Below are 27503 nucleotides of genomic sequence, written 5' to 3' on the forward strand. Positions count from 1 at the left end.
AATTAAGGCATTGCTAATATATCTAAATGTCCCAATTTTTGTACATTCGAGTATAATTTTGAATGTAATTAAATAACATTTTTTGTATTTTTTTTTTTTGTCATAGTGGTATTATATTGAAACCATCTTTTTAATTTTTTTTCTGCGATTGTTAATTGCGGTATTATATTTAAATCGACGTTTAATTAACTAAAACTAAGTCGGTCGACATGTCTTCTGCTGCTGCTGTAATTATTAGCTCATTTTTTTTATCAATCATTCGGCCAAAACGTTTTAATCTAATCTAAATATATGGTTATTTCCAGATTCGAGCAAATTTGAAGATTTAATATGCTATTGTGGCTATTTTTCTTCCCGGTTTGTATCTTATTTTTCGTGGACTTCTGGCCATTATGAGCGAATTACGACTAAACTGATGACACTCGGGCTATGTAAGACCACCTATAGTTGTTGCGTGGCTGTCAAGGTCTACACGTGCCCAGCTGATATCAATCAGTAACAGATTTTAGTTAATAAGTATAGTTTCCAAGTTGTGCACGGATTATTTATTTTTGTGTACGTTAAGTTGCCTAACTATTTTTTTAGGCGCTAAAGTAGTTTTAACCTTTTAGCCTTATTGTACACGTTTTGTTTCTCGTCGTTTATAAATTAAGCATTTATTTTAGTTAAATTTTAGTTATTTAAGTATTTTTGTTAATAACATTTTTAGAAAAATATATCACTTATTTCTTATATTTTTTTTGGTGTATGTGCTCAAAAAATACTTACTTAAGAAAACGTAAATCGGTCTGGAAAGTAGTAGTAGTTTACTATAAAGAGATCTACAAATAAACCAAAACGGCTTTTACTCGTAGAAAATTGTATTTAAATTAAAAATAATACCTTAAGGCTCATACAAATTAATCGGTAAATTACCGGCCATGGTCGAAATTGATTAAAACCTATTTTTGTTTAAATATTGCCTATACAATACTCCTTAAAAACAGACCGAATGTAAACGAAAAAATATATTTCAAAGTAAAATCATTAAAATAAATTATATGACCAAAATCTACGTACATACTATTAAGTGTATATTTTACTGTCTATGGATAACATTTTTAGTCTATACTCCTAAAATTTAAAAATAATCTAAATCTTTAAAATAGCTGTTGTTTTTAGCATTTTTTTTGTTTTTGAAATTATTAAACTATCTAAAATTAGAACCTTTAACTGATAAGTTTCAGATATACAATTTAATCGTATCATAAAATGAAATTCATGCCAAAATGTTTTTTGTTTATTTATAAATGAAAAGCTATTGTAAAATGTGAATTACAATTTTCAAGTGTCACGTAGAAAAATGTTGATTGAATATTAGATTTTTTAATTTTAATAGAAAATAAATTTAATAGACTGTTTTATGATTTAAATGTACTTGTTAATAAATAAATAAAAACAAACGTTTTTCTTATGGATAGAATTATTGTCAAATATAAGCTATGCAAATAATTCATGATTTTTACTGGTGTACAACCATTAAGGTTAACTATTAGGCACCTTTGATAATAACGGTTACATTGAGAATATTTATTATTTTACATATTTTATTAAGTAATTATTATGACATAATAAATAGGGTCTGGTATGCACTACCTACTAAATCAAGCTACCAATATGATTGATTATAAATTATAATAACCGCATTAATAAATAAATCTAAGTTTTAACGATTAATTATCGTTATACAATAATATGATAATGTATATTCTATACAGGTTAAAAATACTAATCATTTAGGAAATGATTTACTTGTGATTTGTTACTATATGATTTTCCATAGTAGGCTTAACTAGGGCTTGAAGTAGTCGTAACTCGTAAGACTTTTTCATAAAGTTAAATTTTAACAGTTATTTAATATTTTTATACAAAAACTCCAAAAGTTATTAAAACAAGTTTTTATAAATGTTTTAAAATTAAACTTTAAGTTCCACAGAAATTCTCTATAACATAACTTCTTGTTAAAAAACAAATGGTACAAATTGTTGTATTTAAAAAGTTTACATTAAACAGCTGTGAAGCAACATTTTAAGAATAAATAAAAATGCTTTACATGTTTATTTTATAAAAAAAAAAGTTACTGTTATTAAATTCTTAAAAAAAAAATACCCATTAAAATTAACTAGTGTATAAATCTTAATTTTCAGTTTAAAAAAAAACCAATTATAACAGTCTGCTTCCAAAATAGTTAAGACAAAAAACTCCAGTGAGATATTAATTTTTACTAGAAATTATAGAAATTATTTTAAACGAAAAATACTGGAAACAATATTACCCATAATATAGTAATGCATGCATTACCTACTACGCTGTGCATGTAGTATACCTTCTGCAGTCGCTCATTACTTACACACTTGTACAATGTACAGTTTGCATTATTGTATATTATTGATTAAACAAAAGGTAAGTACGTCGTTCGCTACACTATTTCAAACGATAATATTCATTCATTCAATGTTTTTATTATTTTACTTTGGTTGTTGTTGAATCGTTTTAAAAAAAATTATATTTGTAGTAGGTGTACAAGCGTAGTACTATGAATTCATCAAATAGTAGCTGTTTAGATCCTTTGGACAGATATTCGGTTACTACAGAGGAATTATCGTCGATACCGGATTCCTGCGAGTAAGATATACATTTTATACATTATAAATATAATTTAAGAATCAACATAAAGCCTAATAACGTTTTTAGTGGTCTTAAAGTTAACAAACGGCTCACGCTAATCGATACACTGGAAGCATCGCACATAAAAGAATTGAAAAAATACTTCTTCTTCGATGACGATTGCAGGAAAGGACACGCGCTAAACAAAAACGATTTTGTCGCAGCCGTTTGTTCAATAACCGGTAAAAAAAAAATGTAGAAATAATTGTACAAGTTAAAAATTACACCCTGATTAAAATTAATCTGGAAATAAATGAATACGGTAAAAATGTGTTAAAACCCTTTTTTCTTAAATATTGCCCACTTAAAACTCCCCTGCTTTCACCAATTAATAATTAAATATTTTACTATTGATATGGAGTTAACATAACCTCAAATCCCTCTATCGGTCAATAATTTATTATTTTACTCTCATTCTTCTACAATAATTATATTAGGCAACGAATTACTCGTCGTCGAAGCAGAGAAATTTTTCGAAAAAGTATGCGTCGAAGATGAGAAATCCAAAGGAGATGTGTTGACGTGGAAACAAATATTAGACGAGATTCGCCGCAGCACGTCGTTTCCTCGAGATGCCATCGAAGTCTTTTCCACGGACGAAAGCCACATATCGATGCACTTGATGTTGCATTGTAGAGTAAGAAGATTTTACATACACAACATAGAGAGAGAGATTAACAAAGTGTGCACAAAATGATGGTTACTCCGAAATTCACATAAAATCTTAGATCCCAGCAGGCTGGTAGGTTCTAAAAGGGGGGTTGTCTTAGGTACATCCCAAAATGTATACATACACTTTAGGAAAGTTACAAAATTCCATTTTTAAGGATTTCAATAACCCGATAGTCGAAAATATTTTAATATTAAGATACTGAAGCTATCCTAAGTAACTAAGGTGGTAACTTATACAGAAAAAGTCAACTTTTAAACAGTATACAACCGAGTTTATGGTTTTCATTAAATGCGGATTTCAAATGTGCCAATTGAATGCTAACTTAGCATTGCTAAGGCGCATGCTGCAGTGATGCAAATAGTATGTACCTACTTTGGTTGGCTTGACAGGTTTTGTTTTTTAATAATTGTGTTTTACTACAATGACAATTTTTGACTTTCATAAAAAAAACTGCTTGTCCCGCAGCACGAGCCCGTGGTCAAAGTGCTGAGCATAGAAACGGAGGAGTTCTTTTGCTATACGATTTTTTCGCAATTCGGTCAGGTGGGCATCTACGACGGTCGGCTGAAATTGCTCAGGGAATATGTGCTACAACTTTCGCAATGTCCAGAAGATTCGGCCAGGACTACCCGTCGACGTCGCAACACTTGGATCAACGATGCCGTTTACATGTCCGATGCCCAGTTCATAGCCGTTGCAGCGTCTGATGGAACTCTTCATTTTATCGACACCGTTTGCCTCGTGCACGTGCCCACGTTTTCCATTATGGGTTTGTAGTGTTTAATCGCTCTCTCTATGTACAGTTAATATATAAATCCGTGATTTTTTAATCGCTTAGGTTAATTTTTGATTGGTATAATTTTTGTATATTACCATAATTATTTTTTAACGAGTACTTAACTTTGGAGACACCTAAATTTACATTTTACTGGGTTTTCACATAACGCAGAACTGATGTAAATTTGTTAAAACATTATATTATATCTATAGTATCACTCACCATACTCATGTTTTAAACTTTACTCCTACCTCTCTGTAATTTTTCCTTTTTGGTAAGCTTTACCAAACCCCGTGGACCCCTTATAAAGTTATCATTATAAACTACAACAATTAATGTTAAATATCTACTCAAGAGTAATAACTATTAATGGTAATTACCAGAATAATTTGTACACCTAATCCAAGAACCTACATTATGTATTGTGTTCGGTGATAATTACATACCTAATTTATGTTAAACATAATGACTTGATATAGGCGAAAATCAAATTAAAATAACTAAAATGACGCACATATAATCATATAACATACGTAATATATTTATATATTTTATTCTTATTCTTAACGAGTGAACCTCGTCAAAATAGCGAGGCCAGCCACATAAAATCTCTAGCCAACAGATTATCTATACTGATCAGAATTTTCAGATTTAATTAAATTTTAAGAATGGTAAAAGGATTTTATACCTAACAATAAAATAGGTCTGTGAAGTAAAATCATAAATGTTTCAAAATTACAGTGGCACAACTAGATAAAGAGGGAATTTTAGCTCCTCGAATAATCTATAAAAGCCCCCTATAGATTTTCCAACTAGCTCTTGTTGTGTTCACTTATGGTGGTACTTAAGCCAATCTAAGATGGCGTCTCTAACCAAACGTGTTCTTTATATTAAAATCTGCTCGAATAGGTTTAAAGAACACACCCACTTGTCTGGAATACTGCCCCGGTAATACATCACTATTGTTCATCGGTGACGATAAAGGATGTATCACTCACATGGAGTTCAGGCAACCAAAGAGGTCGTTGTTCAAACGGGATCCGACGAATAAAGTGGACACGTATTTGCTGAAAGTCAGTGTGATGAAAATGCAAGAGTTGCCAATTTCCGTATCGGTACACCGGATATATTATAATATTTGTTTCTTTTCGAAGGATTTGGAATTCCAACAGGAGTGGGTAAAAATCCACACGAGCGCTCAGCAGATCCACCCAGACGGTATAATACACATCACTTACTGTCAATCGGACAACACCACTCTCAGTTGCTGCCAGAGCTCGAAGAAATCGCTGGTCATCAAACAAATCCGTGACCGATGGAATCCTTATATATTCAACATAAGACGTGTAATTTATTTATTGCGTATAATGCGCTCGATGCTCACACGAATAATACTGAAAATAACAATAATATCATATCACAAAAACCATAACAAATTATTGCAGGGAGTGCGGTGTTTCCATTACAGCGAAAAGTCAAAATTATTGATCACCGGATGTTCTACAACGGTTTACGTTTGGAATCCGGTAGTGACAAAATTGTACTTGGCCAAATTGAACGGACACAAGAAGGCGGTAGTAGACGTGAGAATTCTGGAGCATTCCAACGTAGCGATCAGCATATCCAAAGACGAAGTATATTCATATTTCTGTACATACTTAAATATTTTAGCTTATTAGTACAGACTATAGCACACATTGTTGGAATTCTGGGGGACTGCTCCACCCCACAAGCACATAGCAAATATCTCACAGGTTCCCTCTATTTTTAAAGTTTAAAACTTACAGTAGGAGACAAGATGGAGTGTAGTATAATATATAGTATTGTTATTTAATAAAACAAACATTTTCACAAGAAGAATTACAATTAATTTAAGAGAAAATGAGTGTCTTATGTTGAATTGATTACCTGACACTTTGCATATTAATGATAATAATATTGTTGAACCTTACTAATATAAAAATGAAAATACATGACTCGACAGTGGTCATAGGTCATACTCTTAATTAGTGATGGGAATCCGAAAATACGGATTTTCACAAAAAAACGCTATTTAAGCTACTTAAAAAACATATAAGTGTTAAATCATTTTACAATATAAGTACACCTAAGTAAAATTCTTTTTATAAATATGTAAAAATAAAACAAAATTTGTTATCAACAAATTTTACTTAAGTACAAATTTTATATTGTAATAGTATTTAGTACTTATAAATTTTCAAGTGGCTTAAATAGCGTTTTTTTTTGAAAAATCCGGATTTTCGGATTCTCATTACTACTCTTAATTGTAATACAATACCCTCTGTATGTTTTCTATATTTAATTTTTTTTTTAATATACTCTAATCGATAGATTCTAACATTATTTTGTCTGTTTGTCGTAGAAATAAACAACACTTCAATTTAAGATTTTTTTATTTGTTCATAAAATATAGCTCATATATGTACTTTCTCAATATTGTTATTTATAACCAAGTTAATTTACCAAAGTTTTTCGAAAAAAACATTAATTGTAATTATCATTTATTTAAAACTAATATTCTTTCAGCTTAGACCCGAAGCTAAAACAATTTTAGAAAATAGAAAAGATTATAGAAATAATTTTACAATAGCAACTTCACTCATAAACACTATGTCATTAGAATCAAATGACGTTTATGATCAAACTTTTGTGAGATAAGGATAGGTGGTTTAGAAAGTGTGGAGGCCGCAGCATTCCCAAGACTATTTACACCACGCCAATGTCCTTATATTTTTATATTTTAATACTACCTGCACCGTTAAGACAGTAAAACCCGTATGTTTTTCTCACTCGCAGATAGTCAAAGTGTGGAGCATGGGCAGTTACGATTGTTTGCAAACGGTTCAGTTCGACTTTCCCGTTTACAACGTGCTGGGTAAAGCCGTGGAGTTTAGCGGTAAAATTTTTTATCCGGGGCCTGTCGTCAAACAACCGCCCGAAGAACAACAGGCCTCTCTGAAATCCATCGACGTCAGTAACATAACCAACGTGTCTTCAAGCGACTACGTGCCCGTGTAAGTAACGTTAGCATTTCTGAGGCAAACCATGCGAACCACCAATTAAGAACAGAGCGTTTGTCGATTTTCAGAGAAAACTGGGATTCCGACACACTGCTGGTGGTGTGCTCTAACTATGTAGCCACGCTAAAACAACATTTCAAGGCAATGTCCAGCGGCATTCTCCTCTCCCACCTCCGCTGGAAGACAAAGAGCCGACTCTGCCCTCGGAATGGAGTTTCAGCGACGCCGATCGCATTGAAATCGACGAGGTGAACGAAGTGCGTTTAGAGTGTCCCCGGGTCGAGAACGACTCGATCAGAGAGGCTCTAATAGGTTCAAGACCTTTGTTGGACCACGCGGCTTTCGACTTGGACACGTATAAAAGGGTTATTGATTCCGGGACCAAGACAAACGTGGAAAACATGGTTAAAAACGGTACGCCTCATTTGGCCATGCACTTGTGTCCGGTAAACAAGTTGGAATTGTCCGAGGGATTTCGGCTAGGCGAGGTAATTAAGATTCAATTTCCTTTTTTGGACCGGATAGGCGACTTACTCAACGATGGCGTTGTATACGACGATAAGGTCACATGCCCGATGGAGGATTCAAAAACCGTTAGGAGGATCGACGTGGATGAACTTATGGACGTAATCAACAGGTTAGAACTAGACGACGATGACGATTTTGAAAAAAATATACACCATTTATTTTGAATATATTATGTAGCAAGTACAAGTATTGAAGTACACACATTGTTTGCTCTGTCAGCGTTCATCCGTAAAACGGTCCGCCCCAAGGTCCGTCCCACGGTGCGCCTCCAGGTCCCCACGGTCCTTAAAAAAAAAAAATAAATTGAAGTGAGTTAAAAAGGTAGTTTTGATCATTTTCCATTACAAAACGCTGTCAGCCAGAATTGACGGAAATGTAAAAGAGACTTGTGATAATGAAAACCTAACCTTACCTAACTTGAAGTTAGTGCTGTAAAAAATACCTACACTATTAGATTTGTTAAAATATATAATCAAAAAAATGGTCACAAACAAATCCGATTTACAGTGTAATGATAAACTCCGAATCTCTAATGCCTATTTGATTTCCGTCAACGCTAGCCAGCTCAAAAAAGCAATTGTGTTTGACGATCAGTACAAATATTTTGCCGTCTAGACAAAGCAAAATATATTGATTTACCAGGCCAAGGAAAACCGCCAAACAACATGTTCATCAGGAAACCTCCTGTTTCTTCTGTCTGCATGTCTTCGTCGTGGTTAATTTCTAAGGACGGATCAAGTGCTGGAACGGTTTTTGCCAAACTCGTTTGCCAAATAAACGTCAAAACGACGGCGGCTATAAGAATCCCTTGACGAGCCATCTAAACGCAATAATTATCAAGTTGTAATACTTTGGACAAAGATAAAATAAACGAAAGACTTTAATCATACCTTAACTGAATGAAAACGAATCGACTTGCTTGTACGGTTTGCGCGGGCCGACTGATCCGCTACGAGTGGTGTGCTGTACTGCGATTTCGATTCGTTTGGGGTTTTATATTATAGTAGAGGACAGCAATTATTTCAAAGTAATTTCCAAACTGCATAAATGGTTTATTCAAAGGAAAAGAAAAGTTAACATCAAAACGCAATCACATTAAAAACCTATAATAATAATTATACATCTAGATATTTTATTTTTGGAGTCATTAGGCTCTAACGCAATATACTATATTGTACAACAATGTTATTTTTCACGATATCCGTTACAGACAAAATGTATGCAATTAAAAATAACTAATAAATAATAATAATAATACAAATAATAAATATTAATATTAATCTGACTATCATTAGTAAACAAATGTAAGTCTTGTATCACAGGAAAATATAATATTCCGTTTAAACGATTTCGACGGATTTTCAGAATTTGTCTAATTCATCGCAAGACTTAGACTTACTGTTCCTGAAAAAGTATAATATGTAGTTAGAGATTTACTAGGATTTTCAACGATAATAATAATTTAGTTAGTACATATTGTTATAATATACCTCCTCGACAAATCTCTTCGTCCGACCTGCATGGTAATTTGGCCGGATTTGATTTCTTTGAATAGAGCTATGGCTTGCGAATGTCTGAACCCTTCCAAGTTTTTGCCGTTTACGCTTATGATTTCATCGCCTATAATCAGAGTTGGACATGCAAGCGTTAATAACGTATTGAAAGGCTAATATTATTCCGGTTAACCTGGTGCACTAACCTTCTTTCAGCCGTTTCGATTCGGCCGCCTGACCGCTGGGAAAAATTGTCTTGACAAAAATGCCCATACTGCCTTTAGGAGAATCAATGCCCCCGACGATGCTGAACCCTAGAGACTTGTGACCGGGTCCTTTGTAGAACACGACCGTGGTCAGCGACACGGACAGCGACCTGGGCCTGGGCAACTGGGGAAACTGTGCTTTTCTGGGGGGTCTAGTTTGGTCCACGTTGTGGATTGAAAACTTTCGCATGCCGGTTATTTTCGGTTTCTCCTCGAGCTTGATCTCTGGCAACGACGACTGTCTGGATGCGCTCCAGACAGGTTCGTGTGGGTCTTCGGGTTTGACCGAGGTGTGGTGCTTGGGAGCTGTTGGGGGTTTCTGTACTACTTTAACGGTCGTTTCGGCAGCGTCGGTAGACTTGGGGGGTAGTTGACTCTTGCATCTAGACACGACAAACTCTATGTTGTACTTGGTAGGCCGCAGTAAAGATTCGACGTCTTGCTGTTTCATGCCCCGCACCCGAGTACCGTTCACTTTGACTATCTCGTCGTCAATGCACAACCTACCGTCTCTAAAAATAAAGTTCAACAAAAAATCCATCAGCACATTAAAGTAGCCCAGGCGTTAGCGGTATGTCCAACACTGGATACAGATATTTTAATGGATTTTAAATTACTTAAAATGAATTGGGGTTTAAAATCGTGAGCCGGTGAGAATAAAAATTGATGTAAGTCAAATTTAAAAAAAAAATCCGTAATATCGCTAGGGTAAATTACTCTAAAAGAGTCATTTAGTCAGTAGATTAAGTCAAGTTGAGCCTTTGTCCGCGAGAGAGCGCCAACTAAAATTTCGTTGTTAATGTGTGTAATACAAAACGTAAACCCTTCGATTTCTCATAACAACATAAATGTGACTTACGCCACTTTTATTTTCACCGGCTCATATGATTCGTTAAACTTTAATTTTAAACTATAAAATAAAAATGAAAATTGTTTTTTTATACTTTTGAGTTTCATAGTTTTATCCTATAATTCTATTTAAACCACGAATTTGAAGAAGCCAATTTTTCTATTTTATTTTAGTCTCAATAAATTAAATGTTGATTGAATATCAACTACTTTTTTTTATTGTCACATGGCTTATTGAACAATATAATTAGTTGTTTCGAAAGCTAACGTTTTAATCGTTTCTTTCCTTCGAAATTCGAAAACCCCTTTAATTAAATAGTTATAAAGACATATATTGAGGGGCCGAGAAATAAAAAAAAGTTAAATCAAGAACAACCTTAACATATATTTAGAAATATAGATTTGACGGATTATCCAGTTTTTTAAAGTGCAATTTTGTTTTATTCGAGTTTAACGATAAAATTATTATTTTAAATAAACTATGTATATTGCATAATCAAATTTTATAACATGCGTTTTAAAAGCCTGGATTTTAACCATGTATTCCAATCAGAATTATCCGAAATTCTGGATAATCCATCAAACTGATTTAAATCCTAATACTTCAAAAATCTATGTTCACTCCAATTCTTAACCGCCAATGCAATTTCTGTATTTAAATAGTACCAAAAGTCGTGGTTAATATATTCCAATGGGTTGTATATTGTTCTTGTTACCTTGCCGCGGGGCCGGATAGTGCCGTGATGAAGTACATGCCCGATCGGGAAGTTCCAGAATCGCGAAATTCGATTTTAACTCCGACGTCTTCCCCGTACCGTTTGTTAATCCGCACGGTTTTAATTTCCGCAGCCGCATGATGGTACCTGTTGTTGTTCGGACCCAGACAACTGCCTTTTTTCATTAAAAACCTCTGGTACAGGCTGATGTTTTGATCCGCCGGCTTCTTGCATTCGTCGCACGCCAACGATAATTTTTCCATGCTGGTGTGCAGCTGCAATTCCTTAACGTCGCCCCTGTTCAGGCCTATGCGAACGTTCTTCCTGAACTCGTTGTCGTTGTCGTTGGAAGACTGCGACTTGATCGATCCGCGGGGAGAATCTCCGCCGTTTCTGGTCGAGTCGCTCTCATAGCCGCTCTCGTCTGCTTTCAACACTATTCCGCCGCCGCCGCCGCCGCCGACGGTCTCGTGCGGTTTGCTAAACATCAAAGCTTCGCCGAAAGTCGTGTGCCTTCGTCTGCGGTTTTTCAGAGTGGCGTTACTGCTATTCTGATCGGCGGCGGTCACCCGGTTGAACACTTTCAACAGATCCTCGTAGCTAAGGTTTTGCAAATCGACGGCCGCCTTCCGGTCCAACCCCAGCGCTCGTTTGTTGGCTAACAGATATTCCAAGATGCACTGTTCTTCCAGAGGGTTTTCCACGATGCCCGCCGGCAACCGGGTTCTTCGCATTTTCACGTTACGGCCCGGCGAAACGTTCCTAACGTCCGGTGGCCGCTCCATGGCGTACAGGTCTTCCAAGCCCTTTTGACATTTAGTCTTCAACCAGTCGGCGTCTTGGGTTTCCGTCGACAATAATAATTCGGGACTGACCGCGTTCCGAATGTTCTCGATTCTCGACAACCGTCTGGTCTGCAACTTTTCCATGTAGCGCTGGTGCACGTCAGGCTCTTGGTCAGCCATGTTGGCTTTGGACAGGGGCGACCACTGTCTTTTGCGGATCGGCGACACTTGAAGCAGCTCGGAAGATTCGCTCCTCTTCAATTGGTCCCACTTGCGCCCGACTTTTTTACCCCATGTCGCTAAACCTGAAACGCGTTAAGTGTAATTAATTCATATTTATCGATAATCGATTGACCTCAACAAATCTATCAATTATAGTTCATTATACAGACCACGATGGTGAAAAACGTGTTTAAAGACTAAACACATAATCATACTTTGATGTCATTTACAAAGGGATGTTATTTTATTTTTATTAAAAAAAATATACAAGTACATTTTTTATGCGGTTTAGGTGAACCGTTTTCGGGCGTAATGCATCCCTTCGGAGTTGTATAACCGGAAGTCGCTTCTTTCTGGTCCTGATGTTCGATCGGTGATAAACTGACAAGCTGTGGGCTAGGATCGGAACACCGCCTTTTGAACAATCTCATATCTGATCCTATACAAATTAACATATAATTAATATCAAATTTAACACTTTGAAAACTACAAATAATTATTAGTACACATTTGAATAAAATCTTCTTTCAAGTTTTTTTACTATGATTAATAGCTAACGTGTTTTATTGTAAATACTGAATATTTATTAAAGGTTATTGAAGGTTATTGAAGGTTCGGTTCAAATAACGTGATATTAACCACTTTTTCAGTGTCGGAATAACAAGCTATGAAACAATCTAAACATACAGGCAAACACAGTACGAACAACATCGAACCACAGCTCTGAAGATGGAATGTGCAAGTACTTATTCCGAAACGTTGGCAAACCAGTCAACGTGTTCAAGTGGGAGTAGCCGCAAATTATGTAAATAGTGTAAATCTAAACATATTTTAAGAATTATACCAATTTCTAGTATTTTCTAATGGCATTTTACAGTTGTACAATAAGTGTGAAACCTATGCTATAGGTAGTAAAACACATTGATAAAAATGTTGTTTTCATTTGGCACTGTAAAATGTATTGATTGGTTCTAAGCACGTTATTCGGACCGAACCTCTCAGAGAAGCTAGCCAAAAAATAATTGAATTTCCGAAGACCACTAACTTGCGTAATAACATGACGTAAACTCATACAAAAGGATGTTAATGTTTTTCAATTATGTGTAGGCAATGACCAGTATAGCCGAGGCTGAACAAAATATAAAAAATAATAATAATGGATTTATGGCTAATCTACTTGTCACATCTATGGACGCCCAAACTCAACGCACAGTATATTAAGTGTTGACAATAATAATTTGTATAAGTATTTTTACAATATTATTGTTAAATATATTTATGCTAGGCGCAAGCAGAGTTTAAAAAACGCAGACATATGCATCTTCCAAGGAAGAAAAAAAACATAGAGCATAATTAAACTAGAGTAAAAATATATAGACCGCCCTGAGACAACCTTCCGGTAAGAGATTCAGAATGGATATTAAAATTAGTTTCCGCTCTACGTCTACCGAGTGATTTATTTACTTAGTCAGTTTCTTATAATACTCATGGCGCCTATCTTCCCACAGTACTATATATTTATAACTAAAAAACTACATAAACGCATCTTGTAGATAAACGCGTTTACCGTTCGACCTAAAATAATAATAATAAATACTCCATAATGGTAATTAATAATTTAGATACAATAATTTTTTTTTATACATCCGATACAAGTTTTTCCCATGTAGAAATTATTGTTATTTATTGTGTACGCATTTTTTTTTTTAAGGCAACGATTTATTTTAAATTATAGGTTTTGTAATAACAATGCAAGTCTAATGGCTTACTTCTATGCTATTATATTATTATCGTGTGCACAGTATACAACAGTACCTACTAGTTACCTACTAAAACATCACTAGAATATGAACGAAATAGGTAAGAACCTAATAATATTTTATTATGTTTGTTATTGTTGTAACATGTAAACGGGACAGTCTTATTATATTTCTACCTACTTGAAAGCATATCGATAGTTTATTAATGACCACGGTCAATTATAATCAATTACAACTGTGAACCGATTAATTTCGTAAAAACATTTCAGTTTTTTATTTTGGCATACTATACTGTTTATGTTTATTTAATAACAAATTCATGGTTGCGCGTAGGCGAGTAAGGATAGGCAAAAAGTGACTACACATTTGCATTTATTTACTGTAAAAATGTAAATATATGTTTTCGTTCGTTTGTTATAGTAAGACCACTTTATAAGGCGACTGCAACTATTAAAACTACTACTTCACAACATAAATTAAACAAAAAAAAACATAATATGCACATTATACCTCGTGTAAGTGTAATTCTACTATAGAAAAAAGGGCGAGCTTCGAAGCGGAACAGAGTAGAAATGTTTTTTTTATTTAGTGAGAAAATTGATGTACAATTACAATAAAAAAAAAAATAAAGATTACATAAAAGAAAAATAACGTATTTAAGTATTTATCGTATTCCGCTGAGGAGAATTATTAAAGTTTTTGTATAGGTACAAGGTGAGACATGTTTGTCAAAGCTGTTTTTACTAACGAGTTTGAAAGAATTTTGATCGAGTATTTGTATGTACTTCGAACCTGTTGGTAAACTAGTTTCTTACATATTTAAATGGCGAACAAATCTCTGTAATACAAACACTGTTTCGAGTTGTTTTCTACCACAACTCGACCTATGTAAAGGTCTAAATGTGAAAAGTCATGTATGTGTTTTGTTTTGAAGATGTGTTGAATAAACACTCGAAAAATAATAGATAATAGGTACGTTTATATCTAAAAGAAATTTTGTGAAACCGCTTTACATAGAAAGCTAGGTGTTATGTAGTAGTTATTATAAAATACCAATGACCGGTCAGCGATAATAACGCCCAATTATTATGGTACTGTAAAACTATGTTTACCAATTCCACTTAACATGCGAATAAGAGATACATGTATTACGAGTTTGACTATTTTTTTTTTGAAAAAATATAACAATAATAGACAGATATCTAAATAAATGTATTGAATAGTCGATAATAATTATTTACTTAATTGCTATAGTTTTTGAAAAATATCAAAAAATATGTTTAAAAACAATACTGAAAAAAAATATATAAAATTCAAAAAGTCCAATAATTTCAACTTTTATAATTTTACGGATTATTTTATTCAGTTTTGATTTTTTTTTTTAAATTTAGATACATATCGACAAATTGTAGCTGAAATGAGCAATTTTTAAGACTTATTAAGACATATTATGGCCAATGACTAGATCACTAGAATAACATATTTTTTGCAAAAATTAACATTTTTAAGGTCTTGTTCAGAGTACTATATCATTACAAGTTTATCCAACTCTCAACCCGATGTTTTAATTCAATTTTATACATTTATACTTATATTTCGACGGTACAAATAAAAAATGTTGTAATATATTTATTGTTTAAAATGTGTTTACATGTCTGTAAATAGTCCATATTTCAACTACAACAAAATGTAAAAAAATGTGTGAAGCATTTTAAATAAATGTAAAAGAAAAAAAACATTTTTGCTTGCTTGTAAAATTGGCATATTGACTATTGTACATATTATACAACATTTTTTAAATGTTCGCTCCTACCACAGTAACCAATTGATTTGCGAAACAAAATGGTAATCTAAAATCTGGATTTGCTAGAAAAATATTATATTATTGAAAAGGAAAAACAAATTTAAACATTTTGATCAACGTATTGGAAAAACTGCCATGTCAACTCCTCGGTGGAGTTTGTCAGAATGCCAAGTATATATTTTTGAACACCTTTTAAATAAAATTAAAAACTATATGCTACATGCACACTGCGTAATTGGCAGCGGTCGTTCGAACTCATCGTATACTTAGAATTATTTTCCTCCTTATCGGTCTGCACGAAAATTCACGATAGAAATCGGGGGCACGCATATCATTTTAATGGCGCGTACACGCTCTGTATACCGCGCTGATATTATTTTTTATTATTATATATTATTGTTGTTGTTATTATTTTAGCCGGCCCATTACTATTTTAATGTAATTATAACGACGGCAGAACTTCATGACCCGAAAGGAAACCGAACTCGTAAAGCGAATAAAACACACAGACGAGTGCTAGACAAAATGAAGTACGAACCACGTTAAAACCAATGACCTGGCAATATTTTCTATACTATAATATTTTTCATTCGTTGCTGTTGTTATGTGTTCGTACACGATACACATACTTTTATGTAAATATTATAACAGGCTTGTACGTTATAAGGCATGTCTCAAATCATACTGGTTAAAATTGATCAAGATTGCTGTTTCAAGTTAAAAATAAATAAGCTGATTCGCGACCGCGGTGAGCGGCTTTGGTATAGACAACTATTTAAGAGTCACGACGGACTCATATTGAGAATATTTTACTGCATCGGGCAACGGTGGTTAAACTGCGTAGTAAATTTTATCACCTATCGTTATGGGGTAGTAAATTGCGGCAGAAATATTATCATTATGATCATGATTGTAGTGAACCGAGCACAGGAACATTCGGTTTAGGTGTAGTAGTACTTGCATAGCGATATGGCTGATTTCGAAGTGATATAAAGGTAGGTAACGTGGTGTCAACGTTTGATTATTAAAAACTGATACTATTTTCGTTTTTTTTTTAAAGTCGGTATTCGGCCAAACTAGACGGTTGTATACGTTATGGTGTCACCCTGTATAATGTCTTAGCTCCCACTGCCAAAGGAAACAAGTAGAAGATGTTTGGACGTTATTTATATACATATACGAATCGATTCGTGCGCCTTATTCACGCGAGCAGGTGGCCGGATAGGGGGCGACGGATAACCTGACTAACAGACGGTGTAACAAAAAAAAAAACACTGACAAATCGCATTTTGCCACTATAATATAATAATAATATATCGTCGTGTGTACAATGTACGTATACATATGGAACACGAGATGACGAGTCCGTGTATTTCCGCCAAACAGACACACCTGTACAATACAGTACACGGTTTTATAGGGGGTTCGACAGTAATAATTTTATGTATAGGTAAGTATGTATATTATTACTGTTGGACTCGTAGGCGTCTCGAAACGAGTTGTACGCAGTGTATAGCATAAAAGGGTCCGCATTGTTTGTGTATATGTATTTTTATAAGAAATTCGAATGCATGACGTTTACACAGAGACAGTTGTTGGCAACTTAAATTGAAAAAAATTTAACTCCCGTTGTAGACGGTCTACAGCTAAGCTTTATGGGGAGTCGAACAATAATAATGATAATTTCGATTTGCCCGGGGTCTAGTAGTATTTCGGTTAAAACGAAAAACCGTTGCAATTAAAATTATTAACCAAATACATTTGGAATATACGCACAACGTCGACACGGCCGGTTACCTTCGTGTTCTTCGCCCATGGGAACGACACACACACACACAGAGTCGATGTACCAACACGCCTATGGGCATATGCGTGCAATATTATAGGTATACATGTATATATAATAACATATACTTTGTGTGTCGTTTGACCAAGAACGAGTACTGTTATAAGAGAGCCGCCCCAACTTGGAAAACTACTCTTTAGAACCGGTTTTTGTTGTGAGACCATTAAAAAAAAAAAAAAAATAATAAAAAATACTATAAGCGATCGGCGGGTAATGCTCATTCAGTGGAATAATTTTACACGCGTTGATTTTTACATATTATTATATTACATAGTTCAAACGTGCGAGTATAGATATACCTATTATATTTGAAGCTGCCTGTTATGGATAATATATAACGTATGACGAAACATTTACCGGGGAATAACCATTACGGTTGCAAAAATATCATCAACTGGTCACGAATGCATTCAGATGTAATGATCGGTATTGCAACTGCGCCGGTCAAAGACTTTTTCGACTACATATGTACCTATATTATATATATATAATATATATACACATTAAATGGGTCAATGCGCCACCCCGCGGATTTGTTTTTTGTTGAAAATAACACTGCATGTCAGCTACAATAAAAAGAATGATCTCAATTTTTTTTTTCGATTAATTTAGCTATGGTCGTAAAAAGTGTTTTTAGTTTTTTCTCGACACTTATTTTTTATAGTATCTTTGGCCTTCAGAAAAAATGATTAAAAACCAGTTTCTTATGTAAAATAACCTCAGATTTGTGAAAAAAAATATCAATTTTGTTTTCACGTAACAGAAAGTCATTAAAATTGAGTTTAAATTCTAAAGAGTTGTATTTTTTCGTGTTGCTCAAAGTTTGAGCATATTTCTAAAAAAAAAAAAAGAGGTGAATTTTCATAGAAAAGTCGAAAAACGGGGAAAAACGACCAAAGTAATCTAAATAATTGTGTGTAATAATTATGTGTGAAAATATTATCATTTTCGACTTTTCTATGAAAATTTACCTCTTTTTTTTGTCTTTCAAAGCATTTTTATGGAGAACCCATTTTGAAATTTACACATTTTCTGTAAAATTTCCTCAGCTTTCTGAAAAAAAAATATTAGAAAAATTCTCAAACTTTGTGAAACACGAAAATAACAATTTATATTATAAACTCAATTGTAATGACTTTCTGTGACTCAAAAAAATAAATCAATATTTATTTCAAATAGCTGAGATTATTTTACACAAGAATTAACTGGTTTTTAATCATTTTTTTCCGAAGGCTGAAGATACTATAAAAAAAATGATAAAAAATTAGTGTCAAGAAAATAACTAAAAATACTTTTTACGACCATGGCCAAATTAAAAAAAAAAACTTGAGAACATTCGTTTTATTGTAACATACATGCAGTGTGATTTTCAAAAAAATCGGCGGGGGGTCGGTCCAAACCCGTTTTTTCGTGTATTAGGTGTTTTGACTTTTGACCCATATTAATAATATACATATATAAATATGTCATTTGTACCGTTTGGTTCTTACTACATCATAATTCAAAATCATTTTGTAAATAATATTTTTGAGATTTTGAAACTGAACAAATCGTTTTGAAAAATATTAAATATTTTGATTTTTGATGTCCTACGTGAAATTGTAATCATTTTATTAAAGAAATTCGCTTAAAAATGTACATCTTATATAATATACATAAGTATTGAGTATAAACCAAAAGGAAAGTTGAACATTTACTGTGCAAGTGTGATAATACAATTTAAGCTGAACTAATGTAAGAGTTAAAATAATTTTGTTTAAAACGTAGTGTCTTATATCAAGTACTACGAGAGTAACGAGTACATACCGTCTATTAAAAATTAGCTACAATGTAGCAACATTATCAAATAGATATTATTTTAAGTACTATTATTATACATAAAGCATAACAGCTTTACACCGTTTAATTTATTACATCATGTATGAACTATCAATTACTTAGGTGTAGTTTTTTCTTCAATTTTTTGTGATCATCAATATATAGTGAAAGGTTAATAATCGTATGTAAGTGGCTCATAGATTATGGGTTGACTGTAAATCACACGCTTTCGTATAACGTTTACATCGCCATAGTCTTGATAGTACCTATCTGGTAGTAAAGAGAATTGAGATCATCTTGATTTTTAGTTATAAGATCAAACAGGACATAAAATATAAATATTTTAAACTAAACCGTTCAGTAGCAGTCCAAATTGTATTTTTTTTTAAAAACTATTTGCTATCCATTTTTTAATTTTTTTTTTAAATGTATGTCTTGGAAGTCCATACGTTTAAAAGGAAGATTTTCCCTGTTTTTTTTTTCCTTTTGTAAAATAAGAAAGTAAAAAATGTATACACACATATAACGTAAGGCAATAATATAAATATGCCTCGGTCACTATAATTATATTTGAAAGTTATAGCAATAGAAATACAGCTATAACGCGTTAAATATCTACTGCCGGCTCATTAGTATCAATTATATGATGGGTTATTTCTGTTAATAAGTAAAAATTATAAGTTTAGAAATGGAAAGTGTAGTCGGCACAAAAAATCGATTTGTATCATATTATAAACCAATTTATCCGTTACCAACAGATTTCAGATAGCAGGCATAACATAATAATATGATTAGTGTAGGTATATATTTTAATAATTAGAAACTGTCAAAACACATTACATTCACACATGCTGCTTGTACAGTTTTACCCAATAACTCTTGGATTATATAAAATTCTAGTTGTGATACGAGTATATACTATTATATTGTTACATTAATTAAACTAAATGTCATAAACAATTTAGACTGAGTATTTTATTACTCGCATATCAACTTGTATACTATGCTTACTGTGAGGTATTGAAATTCAATATGGCAAAATAAACACTGGCTCGTGTTGGAAATCCATACCAAATATCCTATGGATATATATTGTGGGGAGAACCTAACTTTTTATCGATATATTGTCTAAAAACTCATAATAACATTTTAAGTGATTATTGTTTAAAACAGGACAATAAAAGAACATAAAAGGTAATTTTCTCCGCTATTCGTATGTATACTCTTTCTGAAAACATATGTTGCTTTAGAGCCTGGAGGTTTCATAATTGACACGATCGCCAACTGTAACCCTCATAGCACTAAGACATTATATTGTCATATTGTATGCCATATTGTATAATATTATATAGTTCTTGTATACAAATACTACACACATAATATAATAATAATTATACAATCGTCAAATGGCTTTAGTTCAGTTGGTGTATTTGAAATGTAGAATCAAGGTCATTTTTCCTTTAAGACATTTCATTTTTCCCCAACAAAAACGAATTCCCCATAATATTAGAAGGTTTTCTCATAGTAATACAAATGTATAATATTATCACAAAATGGGGTACCTACACACTATAAGGATATTATTTGTGTTCATTAAAGTTTAACTCAAACGTTTTAAATTCGATGTGTTGTTGAAAATTATGTGATTTTGATAACATTTTAATCGAATTGGATAAGAGTACGAGGGTAAAAAACCCTCTAAAAGCACATGTACTATAGTATAAAGTGATATAGTTTGTGTATTTTGAAATGAAGACAAGAGATATACCTCTAGAAGGGAGATGAGAAGTTTGTTAAGTTATGTCTGTCTGAACTTAAGCGAAATTGAGTTCTTGAATAAAATAGACCAAAGAAAAAGTAAACTCACATATGAGTAGGTTATGAGTAGGTATATGTTAAAAAAAAATATATATAAATTATGTTAGCATGTAAAATTAAATAATATATAATTTAATAATTCCCTTCTCCTCCGCCATCTATCTGTTTTCTACTCTATTATTTTTTGTTTATAAAAATATCTAAATTACTTTGTAGCTATTAGCTACACTATAGGGTATAATTTTATAATGTGGCAGGCGACAAAACAAATATTACTTTTGAGGATGACAAATATTCTTAAGATCCCTTTTTAACAAAAATTATATTATTTTTTACCTATTTAGACAACAATAGGCCAACGTCCACTTTGCATTTTTATTCTTAACCATACAATTTTTATACACATAAACTTTAATAAAATCTTTTATCTGATCATCTAAAATAGTTTGAGTAAAACAAAAAAAACCTCGATTATTGTTATCAAAGGCGGTGGTTAAAATTATGCTAAATATGAATTTTATGTAATAATAATAATATTATACTTAATAAGCAACCACTTCTCCACCATACACAAAAGGACATCTTATGTTACATAAGCGTTTAAAAACCCCTACTGTACAAAAACGGCACGCGCTAAACTAATTCTACGAAATCGGTAAAATAGAGATAAGTCATCAAATTAATGTGATCTGATCTCCCATTCTTTGCGTTGGTGTTGGTGGATCTTTTAAAAATTCAGATCTTCAGGTGTGCTACTTTTCTTTAGTTTAATCTTACTTGTTATTTGTGTTGTTTAGCTAATTAATAGATTTCAATAAAAAATAAGTATTTACTGGTAGGCTTGACTCCTAAAAAACAGTTAAGGTGCTCAGTGTCCCGTTAAGTCAAGCATTATATAAAATATTTAACGTACCTAACTTGGATATAATATAATTAAAACCAAGTGTGAATAAATAAGCATGCCCAGCTAATACTTTAGAACTTTGCCTGAAGGTACTTGAAGGAACATATTAGAACAGACCTTCGTCCTTCGTTTGCAGCTATCAATGTTGTGTATTGGTAAACTTCCAATAGGACGTATTCACCGCATACCACGAGCTAATATAATACCCCACATTGTCACGTATAATAATATAACGATACCTATTAACTGTTTATTAATGGTTTATTATAATAATAATAATAATGTCTCGGTGTAAAGTCACCCACTCAGAACTGAGCCTACTCCTAAAACGATTGTTGTTTGCCTTGCTGTATGCTAATCTATACAAGAGACTATAATAGCTAAGCTATGTCTACTTATTGGCTAATTTGTACAATAATTATTACTTGTTATGCGAATCTCACAATAACGTTGACTGTTTAGCATAGCAATTAGTATAATGTTCACGAGTTTGTTTAGCATTACCATTGTGTTTTACACGCTTTATACCTATGTATACCTACAAGTCAATAAGGTACACCCGTCTTATAAATTAGGTACCACTAATTGAATTCTTCTATACAGTTATACCAGCACGAGAAGGACGGGTGGTACACTTGGTTTTTTAAAAGATCAGTTTATCGACCAACTAAGAAGGTACATGAACTTTTATAAACACTATTACACGTACGTTAGTTGTTGTGATGAATTTATAAGGTATAAAATACGGAACGATAACATAATAACATTATACTTGTGTGTAGGTTAATTAAACGGGATACCTTTTTAAGACTAGTATAGTTAAGTCTTACATCATATATAGGTAAGTAACAAATGGTGTTCGTTTCCAGAAATGGCGCAGAACAATCGTAGGTTAAACATATTGAAATAGCCTGGTTGTAAGATTACAAAATAATAATAAATAATACAAAATTGGAATAATTGTGAATACATCAAAGCAATGTCACTCCACTGCCATAGCTCGGAAATAAGGTTGTTATTTATAGCTTGGTGCAAGTATTCGCATTGCACATTTAGTCATCCGACCACACGACCAATTAACTTAATGTGTCATTTCGAAACGGTCAATAAAAACAATTCCAAACAATATTTAGGTACTAACCACACGAGTACACGCCCAATTTAATAACACAATACAAATATTGGTAAATCTCAATACATATCTACCTGTTTTCAATTTCTTACAAAATAAATTTAAGTAAATGTAAAATATCTTATTAGGTATAGAAAAAACAAAAGCGTTGCTCTTTAGAAATATTGTTTAGAAATTTTAATTTACCCAACAATTTAGAATTTTGGTAAAAAACAAAATAGATTTTAATTGGATACCTAATGTTGATACTTATCATTACATATTAAATATACACTAGGGAGGTTCTATTTGGCCACATTTAAGATCTATGTGACGTTTTTGTATACTGTAAAATAATTAAATAATAATTTCATGTATTTTCGTAGGATTATTGATTAGATTAAATAGGTACATTTTGTAACATGGTGAGAAAATGTTTCGGTTCAAACAAGGAAACGAAGGGATTCAATTCAAAATCTCAAATAATCATAGTAGGTATTTTTTTTAAACTTATCTGTAACATGTTTTCAAGAACCCAGCATGAAGTCAAGAAAAACGACACTTATGAAATGCACAAAACCGTTTTTAAAAATATGTACTCTTGAAGCTCAAACTTAAAACTAAAAACTATTCACAGGATTTAACAGGTGCATGTACATACATTAGACGGTAAACGGTCAAATAAAAACTTTAAACTGCCATTCGTGATCAAGTGATTATTGTGAAGAATTATAATATAAATATATACTCTTATGTAAAAGCGTCTGTCGGTTTGACCACGGTGATATAAGACGTAGGTAATATAATTTAATGTTCGTTATATATATATTATTATTATTATTATAGATACTTAGACGGTACAGTAGTAATATAGAGCTGGACTGTCCGAGCTACAAAGGAGACAATGGAGGCCTTGGCGATTAGGTACGGACGCGGTCGTATGAGCATCTCGCATAATAATAATAATAATAATAATAATAATATATAACTTTTAGTGCACACTATGGCTGTATACAATGTAATGTGGCGAAGGAAATTCATATACATGCATTTAAATTGGAACGCAGGCGACCGAATGAGAAAGAAAAGCGGGTTTCTAAAATAATAATAAGCTAGCGATACGGAATCTGTATCGTTGATCGTTCAGTTTTATACTAGTATAATATATTATATAATTTTTTTTAATGTTGATTACACCTATAAAACCGTTGTTACAGCCGTAGGAAGTATACCGGCTTATCGTATTTAAATAATTAATATGTATGCAGACACTGTTTTAATGTGTTTGAACACCATAGAAATAAAGAGCGTAGGTGTAGTTTTAATTAGTTTACTTTCCAACATTTACACAATTAGTTAGATGCCTACGGATAGAAACAATAACGTATATTAAAAATATGTATATATATATATATTCGATATTATCAGATGAAATAATGATTTATGACTTAATTTCAAACTAAACGCGTTGTGCACTACATAACTTATAAATGTTAACCTACAATAGCTATAGCGACACCAGAAAAAATAATTATAGATAGTGCAAACAGCAGAATACACAATTTGCAAGTAGGCATTTAAACAAATACTTCTCTACGATATTAAATTTTAACTGTATAGCTGTGTAAACTACAAACTGGTTGACAATATCACGCCGTTAAAACAAAAAATGAAAAAAATTTAGATAAATATCGAGTTTCCAACGATTTATGGTAGTTTTGAAAAATATATTTTTTCAATTCAAAATGTTCGAAGGGGACCAAATAATTAAACATTTTTCATTAAGCATTGTTTTAATTTAACAATAAATTTAATATATATATAAATGGGTTTGGTAATAATTTGGACTGAAACAAATGCTTGAAACAAATGAGTATTGGCATTGAGTGTAGATTGAAAATACTTAATGGTATTGTTTTTGGCATCCCAATTATTAGTACGCCTATTGTTACTAACGAAAAACAGTAAGAAATCATTAAAATAAATGTTAACTTGCTTTTTTCCCGCGCTTAATAGTTTTTCTGATAGATTTTGTCATAAAAAGTTGTCTGCTATACACACATTTATCGTTTAAAAAAATACGCTAGAACACTAAAAAAACAAACGACACTTCGATTACACAACCAACAGACACGACCGTTCAGCACACACTAAACAGAAACTGAACCATACTCTATATCAGCATTACAGGCTATACAGCTATCGTTGCGCTCTATCTAACCATAAAAAAAATGTGATCCTATCAGCTGTCTGCGACTGCAATCACCACATGCGCATCTTTCTTTTCCCCTCCTCGACCACGATGGTCCGTGTTTAAGCGCCAGAATCCATTAGAAATATACGCAAATTAAAAAACCAGAGTTTACTATATAATATATATTTACTATTTTTTTAGTACACGCGTTAAATATATAAATACAATTAAATTTTCCATAATTATTCAATCCGTACTAAAAATATATCTAAATAGACATAAACTGAAAATTTTTAAATTTTGATTAAACTTTGTCCTTTTTTAAAGGCGATTTAAAAAACAGATTTGAGTTCAGTAAAAAAATACCTGATCATAACTATACTATATTTTTTTTTTCCAACACTATGTCAAAATTTGAGTAATAATTTTTAAAAAATTTTAAAAGAAATACTTTTCACCAAGTTTTACTTTTTTTGGTCTCCAAGTCCTTCTATCATTTGTGGTTATTTTTAAAATGTTCTTAAATTTCTCAAAAACCTACAAAAAGTACTTCATGAGCTGAATTCAGCAGAGAAAATATTTAAAAAAACATGAAAATTTCAAATCGTACTGATCATGATAAAAATGGCACAAGTGTTTTTTTTTTTATTTAAAAAATATCAAGACGACTTTAAAAGTCAACTAAACGTGCCAAAAAAATATCTGTGGCCAGATTCAAACTGAGCAAAAAAAAAAAAATACATGGGTGATGATTTTTGTTCCAAAATTATATTATATAGTGTTGTTTTATTAAAATTGTATAGTAATATAAATAAATAACAGCTTTTCTTATAACTTATGTATGTACATTACACCTATTTTTATACATGGGGCGGCGAAATTTTAAATTCTGGCTTGAATCTGATACATAATCATAAAGAAAATTCGTCGTTTAGTTTTTGTTTTAAATCATTTTACCTAATGGCTTTTGTGGTATTATACACACTCAAAATAAAACAATAAGATTGCGGTAGCAAATAATTAACAAAATATAATTGTCTACCACCTGCCAATTTTCTTTATTATACAAATACTGAAATGGTTGCAGCTGCTATTAGCTGTTATATTAATTATTATAACGAATTTTACTGCCTTAATTGTTTGTATATATGTGTTATGTTAGACTGGTTATAAAATTTGTTTTATATTTTTTCGCCTCCATAACGAAAAATGCATACATCTCGGTAAAAAAAAGTATCTGGTAAAAGAAAACTATTTTTCGTATTAATCATAGTTATAGTATTAAGAACATAGGGGAAGAAGTGTATTTGTCCATTTTTTAAAATTATTTTGAGATAATGACACCATTCAATGGTACATTGCGTCACAATAATGTATGGAACTAACATTTTATCAAACATGAGTTTTATATTATTTTAAAATTCCAGGTCGTACACCTAACAAAACATTCGACTTCACATTCTAATAGTACTTTGTTAATTAACAAAGTCGCTTGCATATATTTGTGTAGAGAACATATAGAGAATAATATAAAAATGCAGTACTCAATTAAAATAATCTAATGCAATGCCCACAGCATAATAATATGCAGCCAAAAGGATCAGTTTCTAACGTGTGCTGCTAGATAGCTCCGTCTCTTGGATATTAAAAATTAATCACTTCTTATTTTACAAATTGCTCAGAAAATACAAATATGGCAATAAAAGTGCAGTTTTAAAAAATATTAATAATTTTACTTTTTACTTGACATTTTTGACAAAGCACTCGATTTGTTCGTTGGTTAGGTGGTCTAAAATGAAAATAAATGAATTATTAACGTTGGAAAATATGACTTTTTCTTTTAGGTTGTTACAATACTAATCTTAAATTAAAAATATTCATTTGTGAATTTACTTACGACTTCTTGAAGTTAGAAGAATCCAACATAGTTTGATTGCTAAGTTAGGATTTTAGCTTCGATGCAGGGCCTATTGGTTTTACTGTGATGCAAGCTTTTTTATAACGTTTTTTATAATTATTATAACGTTTTTATGAACTCACAATCTTGTTTGTCGTTCCGGGTGGAATCTTGGAACTCAAATTTCGAGCACTTCCCGATTAGCTATCCGGCTGAAACTTTCAGGGTAGCTCACAATTCGATGACAATGCATTATTAATCCACAAGAGGTTGAAAATTCCACCTCTAAGGGGG

At 32.2% G+C, this 27503-nt stretch overlaps 2 protein-coding genes across 2 annotated transcripts; one reads left to right on the top strand and one right to left on the bottom strand.

Annotated features, from left to right (window-relative positions):
• Positions 1 to 2575: 2575 nt before the first annotated feature.
• Positions 2576 to 8057, top strand: LOC126832919 (uncharacterized). The gene is given in 10 exon segments (XM_050563959.1): positions 2576 to 2664; positions 2734 to 2888; positions 3144 to 3343; positions 3845 to 4148; positions 5067 to 5230; positions 5312 to 5503; positions 5603 to 5791; positions 6975 to 7192; positions 7267 to 7343; positions 7346 to 8057. Coding segments are annotated over 10 exon segments (2133 nt in total). The 3' UTR covers positions 7891 to 8057.
• Positions 7875 to 25298, bottom strand: LOC126832900 (uncharacterized). The gene is made up of 8 exons (XM_050563936.1): positions 25115 to 25298; positions 12332 to 12496; positions 11051 to 12140; positions 9426 to 9997; positions 9217 to 9346; positions 8617 to 9130; positions 8366 to 8546; positions 7875 to 8010 (listed from the first exon to the last, which is right to left on the bottom strand). The coding sequence occupies exons 2-6, from the start codon at positions 12486 to 12488 to the stop codon at positions 9088 to 9090; spliced, it is 1992 nt and encodes a 663-aa protein (XP_050419893.1). The 5' UTR covers positions 12489 to 12496; positions 25115 to 25298; the 3' UTR covers positions 7875 to 8010; positions 8366 to 8546; positions 8617 to 9087.
• Between the last annotated feature and the right edge of the window lie 2205 nt (positions 25299 to 27503).

The sequence above is a fragment of the Adelges cooleyi genome, unplaced genomic scaffold (genome assembly GCF_023614345.1).
Source record: "Adelges cooleyi isolate 19-005CV unplaced genomic scaffold, UGA_ACOO_1.1 ACOO_flye_CR_arks_rails_tigmint_CR_PRNA_167, whole genome shotgun sequence".
In the NCBI taxonomy this organism is placed as follows: domain Eukaryota; kingdom Metazoa; phylum Arthropoda; class Insecta; order Hemiptera; family Adelgidae; genus Adelges; species Adelges cooleyi.

Bases quoted from the DNA above. Each gene is read 5' to 3' on its own strand.
- LOC126832900 (XM_050563936.1), bottom strand. From the start codon at position 12,488: ATGAGATTGTTCAAAAGGCGGTGTTCCGATCCTAGCCCACAGCTTGTC. The intron at 12,141-12,331 runs GTACTTGTATAT...AACGCGTTTCAG, and splicing joins ACCTAAACCGCATAAAAAAT to GTTTAGCGACATGGGGTAAA. The intron at 9,131-9,216 runs GTATATTATAAC...ATACTTTTTCAG, and splicing joins CGAAGAGATTTGTCGAGGAG to GAACAGTAAGTCTAAGTCTT.